This window comes from Ambystoma mexicanum, chromosome 7q, assembly GCF_040938575.1.
Source record: "Ambystoma mexicanum isolate Mex_15411 chromosome 7q, UKY_AmexF1_1, whole genome shotgun sequence".
NCBI lineage: Eukaryota > Metazoa > Chordata > Amphibia > Caudata > Ambystomatidae > Ambystoma > Ambystoma mexicanum.
In genome coordinates, this window is record NC_090941.1 from 661,001,961 (window position 1) to 661,014,383 (window position 12,423).

At 44.9% G+C, this 12,423-nt stretch overlaps 1 protein-coding gene across 2 annotated transcripts in view; it reads left to right on the forward strand.

Annotated features, from left to right (window-relative positions):
* FLT3 (fms related receptor tyrosine kinase 3) overlaps positions 1-12,423 on the forward strand; it is an 842,728-nt gene that overhangs the window by 363,448 nt on the left and 466,857 nt on the right. For both annotated transcript variants that reach the window (XM_069639890.1, XM_069639891.1), the window contains exon 8: positions 9,940-10,144. In XM_069639890.1, coding sequence (XP_069495991.1) covers positions 9,940-10,144 — 205 coding nt within the window. The remainder of the gene's footprint in view (positions 1-9,939; positions 10,145-12,423) is intronic.

The window sequence follows — 12,423 nt, forward strand, 5'->3', positions numbered from 1 at the left end:
GCTGGCGGTTGCACAACATGAAAGCTTGAAATGGTAGTGCCATTTTCGGAAATGTGCCAGGATTAGTGATAGAATCGGATGCAAACAGGTCCGTTTGGGGCACCAGGTTCAGCCATTTGCAGAGAGGAGGAAAGTCGTCTGCAGAAGAATTGAAGCTACACATAAACTGTTTGGAGCTGCTAGTGGGCTTGTTCATGGTGACAGTCTTTACCAAAGAGGGTGAACTGTTGCATTCTGTTAAAGATGGACAACAACTCAGCAGTGTGATACATAAACAAGTTAGGGGGGACTCAATCGAAAATGCTCGCGAAGATGGCAAAGGACTTCTGGAATTATTGCCTGAAGAAGTGAGCGATAGCAGCCACATACCTCCCAGGGATACAAAACGTGATTGCAGACTGGAACTCCATGTACCTGGAAGATTCCAGAGACTGGTGGTTGCACATACCAGTGTTATTTCAGTAACAGGATCTCTGTGGGCCCTTCGACATAGATCCTTTCGGCTCCAGGTTGAACGCACAAACCCCCAGGTCCTTCAAGTGGAGGCTGGATCCGGGGGTGCTGGGGACAGGCGCTTCTTCTGTGGCGTTCTCCAGTCCTTTTTCTTTCCCATGTCCTCCTTAGAATCTCTACCGATTGGTCATGTCTCGACTGTGTTGCAATTTCCTGCTCTTGCTTGGTGTTTACTCTGTGCTTGGTGGTTGTGGTTTGCTCCTCTTCCGCAGACTTCATTTAAAAGCAGTGTCCCGGGCAGTGTCACTTTTTTGCGTTATTTCTTCTTCTGAATTTGCTCTTTTATGATCAACTAAGAAGCCCCAGATAAAAAACGCACCAGAGCTGGCGGAGCGAGCATCCCAGCCACCGCAACTAGACTATGGAACTCCCTTCCAGGCACCATCCGAGTCGAGCCATCCTATAAGGCATTCAGAAAGCAAGCAAAAACCTGGCTCTTCGCTTAAGGTTCCTGCCGCAAAACTCTAACTTCTCATCTTGTTTATGTTCTCTTTATAATTGTAACCAGTGCCCAGAGACTCCAGAGTTAAGTGCCCTGTCTATAAATGCAAAATAAATAAAACAAATAAATGCGTTATAACGTGTTCTATCACCTGGATGGCTCCTTTATATGGTGGGCCTATGAGGCATGGGGGGACCCTTCTGCCTAAATTCTGAATCTTTCCTTGCATTGTAGCCTCTTTGCGGTAATACAGTGCCCCCACTGATGGTTCATGCTTGACTCATTTAAGTGTGCCAAAACTCCATGGGTGGCCCTGAGCTCTTATACCGTGACCCACTTTTATTCTCAGAGCCTCATTCGATTCAGGTTGACATCTTTGTTCATGATGCCCTAACTCTTGTTTTTAACATGCCCTGCCTTGCTGTCTTCTTGCTCCATGTGTGCTGGGTTCCACATAGAGCTAATTCTTGGCTCCTTCAGTCCAGAAAAGTTGCTCTTGCAAATCGTTTTTACAAGACATTCAAATGATCTTTCAATTCTTTCACTTTCATCTTGATATTGTCTCGACACACGAGGATATTTCCTGCAATACTTTGAACTATTAAAAATCACCCGCTTTTCGTCTGGGTCATTGGGGGTTGTTTCCACATTTGCCCATGCTGTACTCTTTTGGGCTTCATTATAAGTTGGCTGGTCTGGAAATAAAGTGCTGGTACCAGAAATGTTCCGGACATGCCAACTATAGGTCGGCCAGTAGGGTAGAGGATATACTGCCAGCTAAAAGCTGGAGGTATATCCGCCACCCTACCTGGCAAGAAATTTCTGGTATTACCGGCCCGGTAACATTGGTGCTGGTAATGCTGACAAATCCCACAATGGAGTCCTATGGGAGTCCATTGAATGGGATTTTCAGGCTTTTCCGCCACTTGGTATCTGCCGGTAATTCCGGCAAACCATGTGCTGGAAATGGTACTACAGTTTGCCGGTATCCAATACTGGCAAACTCATAATGAGGGCCTTCGTCTTCTGCTGGTTTCGTTGGTTGTTAGGGGCGCCTCCCGGTTGTTTTAACCTGGGTAGATAGGGCATGAGTTAAATGCTCCCCTCTGACATGGGGCAAACCTGCGCATCGCAAGTTTGACTCCCATTGGCTGAGGTGACCCAGCTCTTCATCCTTCTGAGGTTGATAAATTGAACACCATTAAATTGGGCAATAATAACAACAACACTTAGCATCGGGAGGGATATGGCATGAGGCGCTATATAAGAACACCAACGATTAAACATATGGTACTTTTTTAAAATGTGAGCAGACTCGCCCACATGAAAGACCTAGTTGCCCAGTTTATTGTGACCCATCTTTCCGTTAGCCCATTTTTAGAGGCCCTCCATGACCATTGACTTCAAGACTCTTGAGTATAATAATTGGCAGCCTCTCTAACATTAATGCTGATGTCAAACTGTATAGGAGGTTCCCGTGAAGCCAGGGTAACATGTTGGAAGATGGCCTTTCCCAACTTCCAATCACATTTCTATTTTTTAGACGGTCCTCTGCCTCTTTCTTTTGCATTTTTTACTTGCGTTATGAACCCCAGGGCTCCCTGGCTACGTTCACATCAATACGGCACATGGTATTTCAACTTACCACACTTTGGACCTGATTCACAGAACAAACACAGGCGCAAGTCCCGGAAAGTAAACAAATAACATGAGTAGGGTTAAAACAACTTTTTCTAAACATGTTTACTCAATAGTGGTCACCCAGTTTTATGGAGAAATGTTAAAAAAGTGATAGTTGCTAGTGCAGAATGGCCCTTGTCCCACATCTGATTTGCAGAAGTTTGGAACTGGGGCAAGGTACAAGTTTCCTTTTTTGTGTGAATCAGTTTGCAGCACGCTGGGACACTGATGGGACACTCCTTTGCATTGCCTATCCTCTGACACTCCAATGCAAAGTGGGTGTGTCTGGAGGTATGTCTCCCACCTATCATGTCACAGATAGCCAGTCGCAAATGTCCTGTTTTTACATTTTTGGGAATCAGGTGAAATGTGCGACAGGAGAAATGTGTGCCAGGAGCATTTTCTTATTTAATAATTCTGTGTACTCAAACTACAGAGAGCAGGCTTAGAGTATTCACTATCATCCAGGGCAGGACGCCTACTGGCCAGATCTCACCAACTTCCACAGCAAGGCACATCTCAGGTAGGTGTTTAGCTAGCAACCAACCTGCATACTGTAGACAGTAGCACTAGGGTTTGATGGACTATTTATAATACCCATTTCCCCGCTTGCACTGCAACCCATAGAATACAGCTAAGTCCCATGAATAATTCGGTCCATCTGTCACGTAGTCACTGGCATAGCAGTCATCTCTGTGCCTGAACACAATGTTCTGCATATTTTTTATAATGCTTTAAACTAGTAATCTCTGGTAGTAATGGAATAGTCACCCTTCTAATTAGTATTTGAATGCAATGTAATGCTCTTTTATTTCCATGTTTGCACATACTACAGTTTTCCGATGGGCCTTCCACCCCACAGCACTTCAAAGCCATGCCAATGGCAGTAGGCACTATACAATAGCAAGTGACATAACGTAATATACACGTAAATACGTGCAGATCCTGAGTATCTGCCCTTGGTTCAGTTAAATTGTTCCTATTTTTTATACTTTTCAATCCGTATGTTCTCCAACTCTTCCTCCATGAGCACCCCCTTGCTCCATTTTCAGAAACAGATTCTATATCTATCACTAGCACACTTGTGATAATATTCTTTTCTGGAGACTCCAATCTTGCCACAGTATGGAACCCAGTTTAGTACTGTACAGGGCCCTTAATTCTGCCATCATGTATCACTTTAGTAGATGATGCAGCCCGCCTTTCCTCTTTTGGATATAGAGTGTTTTCAGTTGCACTGTATTCTGAAACCATTCCTCAAGAAATAATACAACAATGGTGACAATTTATTTTGGCACTTAAAATTATTTGTACATTATTTCATAACTCAATGGTAATTCTGAGCAGCACCAGAATATGCTTGCTGTTGCCTGCTTGTGTTGCAAAGATGAATAGGGGGGGTCCTAATCCACATTTCAAATCTGCCACCATGGCAGCTTTTTGGTAATGTCTAGTATGGAAGTGGTAGTATAGAATAAAGGAGGTGTCAGTAAGTGGGTGTCCCCTCTGCTGGTTGCCCTGGGGTCTTTTGTGTGCTGCCTCAAGCGATATTTTCAGCATTTGGCATATTTTTGTATCCGAGTTTGCCTGCCCATCAGAACTGTATGCCCTTTGATGGCCTGCTATCATCCTCTATACATGTCTTCATATTTCTCACCTGGCCTGTTGATACAACCAGATACTGACTTCCACCTTTGCTCTTTGAGTAGCTAAAAGGTACCCACTATCAGGACTCATCCTCAGGATTAATGTACCCACCGATGCTGAAGGGCGTACATTAGATTGGTTGGCTGATTTAAACTGCACAAATGCCATTACATCTGTTGAGCCAAATGCCTGGACCTCATAAACTTGATGATTCAAGACCATCTTACAGCTAACACTAAATCTCAAATGGCCCCCCACCGGCCATGACTTGAAATAAACTAAACATAACGGTTAATAACCTGCTCCCACTCATCCACCCCATCACTAACATAACTAACCTTAACCCAGACCCAGCAGCCCTAGTTGAGCTTTATAACTCTATTCTCAACCAGGCCATCAATAAAATTGCCCCCCTTAAACTACACAAAGAGAAACCGCGAGCTCACCACAACTCTTGGTTTAACCCCAGCCTCAAAGCCACACGTAGTGAAAAAAGGCAGGCAGAAACACTCTGGAAAAACAATCCTACCTCCCAGAACAAGGAGTCATTGACTAGAATCTCTGAGAGATACAAACTCGAAATTTACCAAGCATAAAGAGACACCTTTAATGTTAGAATCGCTAAAGCCAATTCCCACTCAAGGGATCTCTTCACCATATTAAGAGAAATGGAATCTCCTAACCCCCCCCCCGACAGATACCTGCAACAAAAACAAAACTTTGTGTACCAACATCCAAGATGCTCTATGTAACAAAATCTCCTTGCTACAAGAAAGAATCCCAACCAAAAAAGCTGCCCTTCCTCCTAACGACTCGAAGAGGCAAGAGTCAATATACTTGCATAAACAGCAAATTGATGAATTCCACTTTCCCCTGTCACTATACCTGATATAATAAAGATAATTTCTTCACTTAAACCATCCAGGTGCCTAGGTGACTTGTGCCCTACGACCACCATTAAAAAGACAGCTAGGGAACTAGCTCCCTTTAATACCACGTTTATCAACGCATCATTAAACACAAGTACAGTCCCCACTGACTTAAAAGAGGCTTGGGTCCTCTCTCTTTAAAAAAAACAAATCTAGACCCTTCCATCCCCACAAAGTAAAGTCCAATCACAAGGGCCCCTTTTTTAGTTAAGATCTTAGATAAGGCAATCTACCTCCAGATCCAGTCTTAGCTGGAATTTAACAACCTGTTAGGGCTACAAGATTCAGGTTTTAGGCCAAGACACGGAACGGAAATAGCACTCATTGACCTAAAAAAACAAATAGATGCGCTGAAGGACAAGGGGGAACTAGCCATCTTCCTGTTCTTAGACCTCTCCGCCGCCTTTGATTTGGTGGACCACCAGGTCCTCTGCAATCACTTGTCATCCTCTGCTCACTTTTCCAGGAGGCCACAGCCTGGGTTCAATCTTTCTTAGTCAACCCGTCTATGAGAGTTTTCTCCACTACAGACTCAGCAGAGCCAGTCCCTGTAACTTGTGGAGTGCCGCAGGGCTCGTGCATCTCACCCACCATGTATAACGTCTTCACGAAGCCCCTGTTTGATGATCTTGACAATCTGGGTGTCTCCTACACTAATTATGCAGATGACACTGAGTTTCTCATTCCAGTCACCGGGGACTACAAGACAGACGTAGCCAGGATTAACCAAATTTTCCTCGTTATTCAAGCCTGGATGGCTACTCATGAGCTTTGCTTTAACAACGAGAAGACGGAGCTTCTGCTCATTGGCTCACCAACCAAATTTAGCAAACTAAGTAACCGATTCATGACCTTCAGCAATGATGGCTTAAACATTAATGTATCCAAAGAGGTAAAAACTCTAGGCTTCTGCCTAGATTCGGCTCTGAACTTCAAAAGACAAGTGAATGCTACCGCATCAGCCACTAGTTACACTTGCAAACTGATCAACGCATGCAAACCATTTCTTTCCACTGACAGCTGCATTACACCAGCCAGAGCTCTTATTCTGTCTAAGCTCAACTATTGTAATGCACTGTAGCTAGGGTCTAGCAAACAGAACATTAACAGGCTGCAAACTTTACAAAATAACACCCTTAGAACTGCGATAAGATTCCCTAGAATGCAGCACATTTCCAATGCCAGACGCTCCACTAAATCGCTGGCCATTAAAAACAGAATTTGTCTCAAAGCCCTCAATTTAACATTCAAATGCCTCTCCACCATCCAGGCCTCAAAATATTTGGTGGACAAATTCATCAAGCATACCTCTGAACATCCTATCCGATCTATCCACACTACCTATCTCAAGGTACCCAACTTCAAACTAAAGAAAGCAGGGAGAAGCATTTTCCCAGTTCTGGCTTCAGAGCTTGGGAACTCCTTGCCTGTAGCCTTAAGATCCGTGCCTTCACACTACAACTTCAGCAAAGAAACGAAAACATTTTTATTATCATTAGATTGCTAAGAAATATGCCCACCTGGCATGATACATTGTTATCACTGACTGTTGCTATCCCTACTGTAGCCGGCTTGCCGGTAACCACTCTGCCCATAGTATTGTTTAATCTAGCCTTCACAACTGCCTAGACTGTATATATTCTGATCCATGTGTATAACTGTACAAACCTTTGTTCTATGTGTAAAATGTGTAAAATTCTGTCTTTTGTGGTAATTGTGTAAAATGCCTATGTAACCTTTGCAAACATGAAAAATGCCTAAGTAATCATGTAACTGTAATGCGCCCAGATACCCTTGAGTTAGGGGCGCTATATAAGTAAATAAACAAACAAACAAACACTATGATATCAGAGCTATCACATCTGCTCCATGAGGCATCTGATGGTCAGCCGGAGCCAATCTCTTGCTACCAACTGCTCACATTGGGCCTCATTACGAGTCCGGCGGTAGCCATGCCGAAAAAACCGGCAGGCTGACACCGGACCCGTAATACCATTCTGGCCTCCGTGATTGCCAGAATCACCGGGGCATTACAACCGCGGTGACCCGGTAAATCTGGAGGCGGAATTCCGTAAATCCCCATACCCATGGGATGGGGACAATGGAAACACTGGTTCCGTCTATGATGGAGCCGGTGTTTCCATTTCTGCCTGCAGCGGGTGCCGTTATTCCAGCCAGGTCAGACCTGGTGGGAGTGACACCACCCGTCTGCAGAGCTTGGAATCAGCCGGCCCGTAAACAACGGTGGCGGCAGGTTTACCGCCACCATTGTTTCCGGACCAGCTGACTCGTAACGAGGCCCATTGACTTTCCAGAGTCGGTTTTTGAGTGGCTTCTCCACACCCTAGACCTTGAATTGGTGTTGGCTCACTCTCGTTTTCCATTGCAACACACCCAGAATGGATACTTACAAGTTCAGGACAGGGTAGGTGCAAGGAAAGGTTCAGACAAGACATGAAAGCACAGGAAGTAATCAGAGAGTTGCTGTTGCGTAAGCATACCACACTGCCACACCTGTTCTGGCCGCCATGCTTTGGAACACCTCCTTCTTTTCCTCTCCACACAAGGACTGATTTCAGATTCTCATTGTCAAATTCTTCATAGTGCTGCATTGAGGGTTGAGGCTCCATTGCATATAGTCCTTCCCAAACCCAACTGGGAAGCAGCTTCTCTGACCCACTGCTTGAATTCTGATTCTCCGCCAATGAATATATAGTTGAATTTGTGAAATGAACGAATATTTCAAACCACAGAGCATCACTTGCCATACATGTAAAGGCAAAGGCCGCGACTGTCCTTGAATCTTTGAAATGAAGATTAAGACAGTGAAGCCTCTCCTGCAGCGGAACCTTCTGACTAATGAGCAATGTCTCTGTTTTGATCCAGCGTGTGAATATGGGCCCACAGCATATCTGCAGCGCTTGCTCCCTATATCCGCCACTACTTTGACTGCAAATCCCACTAATTTACATTTTAGATGCCACAGAAATGAATGCAACTCTACAATATGCTAAATAATAAAGTGTATTTTAGTAGCATTGCTCCCAAGCACAAGAGTTTCAATGCAAGTGGTCAACTACTCCCTGTCTTAATGGAAGGTGTAATCTCAAAATATGGTTAAAATAGTCATTCCTGGCAAAGGGTATTTGGTTTCTAAGATGGATAATATTTTGATTATCTTAAAAGCGCGCTATGGGAAATTGTAAAATGTAGAGGACAATTTCACATGTGAACACATGAGGAATTATGTAGTAAATCTACTATAACTATTTTTATAAAACAATAGTCAACCAATTATTTCAAATATATATGAGGGTACTGCTTACTTGGCTGCTGTTTCATAATGTTCCTGAAACTGAAAGGCTTTCCAGAAATCTTTCCCAAGATTCCCAAGAATAGCAACAATCAGAGAAACGCAAACTCAGCACTTCTTTGTATCCAATCTAATGATGCATTATGTGCTGAGGATCGTTGCCCAGACCTGAGTCTATTTATAGTCTAACAGAGAAGACCTTACTTAAAATCTCATCTCTTTCCACTGGTAAATCTCTCCACCTCCACCTACCCCCTAGCCCCTCCCCCCCAATCCCGGCACATTTGACTCAGTGGAGTGTCTCTATTACTAAACAAAAGAAAACAGCTAAGGAACCTTTGAACATATCCTGCAAAACCGACGGACACTGCATTTGAAATACTCTGCTAAATCCTGATTTCCCTACTCATTTGTTCAGCGTTGTAAATGTTGAGTATGTTTTCTTTTGTCATCTGGGAAAAGCGTGTCCCTGCAGTGTCAAATGGTGTCATTTCCATCAGCCTTACAGGATGTAACATGCTTTCAACCAACCAATAGTGTCTATCCATCCCTTTTATAAAACGTGTCCTTGGGGCACAGGGAGGGGCTGGGCATGCTGTCCTTGTGCATCCTCCACTGCCCAGAAATCAACTACACATTTCTAAATAAGTGCAGTTTAAAGGTGTTACTTCTTCACGTGAATGACGAGCTTCTATCACTAGAGCTAAACTTTGAGCAACTGCACTCTTGCGGCCATTTCCGACATGTGCCTCGACTTCACCCTCAGGAAATGTGCCTGGGTCTTCAGTGGCCCACACATTTCTCAAGTAATTTATGATAAATCATATCCAGTCTGTTTCCCGTTGGATTTCTTCAGTTATGCTGCATTGTGGGATAAAGTCATTGGGCTTCATTGCGAGTCCAGCGGGAAGTCAGGCTCCAGTAATTTTGTTAATATCTGTTCCCATAGAGTCCGATGAGGACACACGCACCGGCACAATTGTTAACAGTGCAGGTGCTTCCATGACGATTTGTTTACTATGACTGCTGTGCCTGGCAAGGTCAGACCTGTCGGGCACAGCAGCTCCGGCAGGCAAACCCATAGTTTGGCGGTCCGAAAAAAGGTTTAAAAAAAAAAAAAAGGCTTACCGGCACCCTTATTTACGGACCAGCAAACTTGGCATGAGGCCCATTGTTACTTAGTGAGATTACAGTGATCTCATAATTATACACATTTGATGATGCTTGATACATAGTTAAATGTGCTGTTACCTTCTCCCCACATTCTTAACCAACACATGCAAACGTAAACCATAGCACAGAAATAGCGTTTTCACTAAGCATAGGCACGCCAGGCACGCCATTCTGCATAATCGCAACAACTCTAAATACACACTTTTAAACCCAATATATTTTTGTGATTAACTCTCCTACAGGGAGCTGTATTTGAAGAACACAAGAAAGAAGGTACCTCCACAATAAAGGTTTCATTTGCTCAGGTCCCTTCGGTGGGCAGAAGTAACAGTGGAAATTACACCTGCATTATGGATTATGACTCAATAGGACAAGCAGCCAGTGGAAATGACTCCTACATTGTGGATTCTCACTCAAGAAGACAAGCAGCCAAACTCACACTTTTGGGTATTTGATGCACTGGCACTTTTCAAATGGTTTACACTTGTGTTTTTGTATGTGTTTGGATTCAGAACAGGAAAGTGTCTGCCTTATTTCGAGAATTTCTAATTGAAAAACGGTTTCACAGCTAGTTATTATCAAATCAGCAAGAATGTATGAGCCTCTCGGCTCTGAGCATATTTAGCAAACCATGCATGTGTTGCATCTATTTTTCCCTATATTCAGGAAACAAGCTGAAAGCACAAGCAGGTTGATTAAGCTTTTGCAGTGATGCATTCTGCATTTGTTCTACATCACTACTAGGTCATTGGCATGACTCTGGCGAAATGTATGGTTATATGTGATTTTCCTGATTTCCCTTCAAACCCCACCGATTTTCTACCCTTATAACGCCACACCAACCCCATCCCAACTCATTTTAACCTCTTACCCCACTACCCTTTATATATTTATTCAATATTTTCAGTGTTTTTTGTTATTATGGTCTTCAGTGAAATGTACCAATCTGAATTATTTTCGGTAAATTGACTGGGTACCGAATTTTTTAATTTTCCGCAATCCCACCCATTTCGCTATATCAACGCACATTGATAAACCAAAGACAGACCACAGGTTCGAGGGTCTCACCGACACCTGCATCCAAGGCTTTGCCTGTGACGACAACGGCAACATCTTACAAACCGAGGTCCTCGACTGCAAAATCGTCCAAGAGAGCACCTACCATGGCTTCATCCACGACCAAAGCCTCGTCGACAGTTTCACCCTCGAAGATTGTGTCTGCTGCTCCACCGAGGACTCCATTGGCAGCCCTGTCGACGGCCCTGTCTACAACCGCCGCAAAGACAAAATCTACCCAGAGTATCACGCTACCACCCCGGCCCAGGGCTGCTGCCGCTTTGGCCATAACAACTACCGCCTTGACCACGACTACCCAGTCTGCAAAGGCTCTAGTCGTCTCCTCCTTCCCAAAGGAGGCAGGGAGATCAAAGGAACTGTTACCACCAGCTGATTTTCTTCCCATGCCTAAGGCAGGTCAGAGGGAGGTTGCGAGGGCAATCTGCACAAGTTCAGATGAGGCTTTTCGCAGGAAGGCTGCTGCTCATATCACAGGGGCTTCAGCTCGGTGTGTAGGGAGATTCCTCCTGTGGAAAAGGACTGGCCATCGGCTCCGCCAAGGCAAATAAGTATTCCACCATTGCCGACCCCAGCTGCCCCTCCACAGGGCCCTAGAGACATGTCACTGGACATTCTAACAACACTTCACATGCTGGTGTCAGAAATACAGCAACGGGTGCCTCATTCTCCAGTTGTTCTGGTTGGGAGCCCCCGCAGGCACAGCCCACCGAGGCCTCAGCATAAGTCTTTCCCCACAGGACCAAAGCCTCTTCCTACATCAATGCAGCCTACACCGCCTCCCACACCAGATGTACCGGTGGTGGACCCAGCCCAGACCGACAATGGTACAGACATGGATACGGCCACTACACAAACCGATGAGTTTGATGACTTTGTGCCTCCCGATGGAGAACCGCTGGGTGCCGATGAGCCTTCCAGGGAATCACTGCTGGATGAGGTGGGGACCTTCCACTCCATGATCTCAAGGGCATCTGCCCTCTTCGGCCTGCTACCCAAAGAAAATAAGAAAGAGGGGTTCCTTTTTCAAAGACGTGAATCATCCAGGAAAACTGTGACATCGATCCTTCTGCTCGATGATATTTGGGATAAAGGCCTCGCTCTCATGAAGACCCCAAGTTCTGCACCAGAAAAACGGGACAGACTTGAGAAAAAGTACAGAGTGCCTGACTCAGCTCCTAGATGCCTCAGATCGCAGCCATCCCTGGACTCTGTGGTGCCGGCTACCACTATGAAGCGGTCAGCAAACCCATTCTCTTCATCCATGGTACCCCCTGAACAGTAGGGGAAGAAGTTAGACGCAATGGTCAAGCGTATCTATACCAATGCTTCAACGGTGAAGGCCGCCAATGCGTTGGCCATCCTGGCATGTTATGATAGGGAACTATGGTTTAAACTGGACCTGATACTGGACTTCTTACCTGAGGACAAGAAAACCGAGACCCTAGCTCTGTTTCAGGAAGGTGAGTTGACTTGCGAGCACACTATCCCGGTGGTGTTGGATGTCGCAGACTCTGGCTTTCACCAGATGGAAAACGGTATGGCACTCAGACGACAAGGTTGGTTGAAGCCCACTCATTTCAGACCAGACGTCCAATCCAAAGTGGTTGATATGCCCTTTGACGGGGATAATCGGTTCAGCAAGGTTGTAC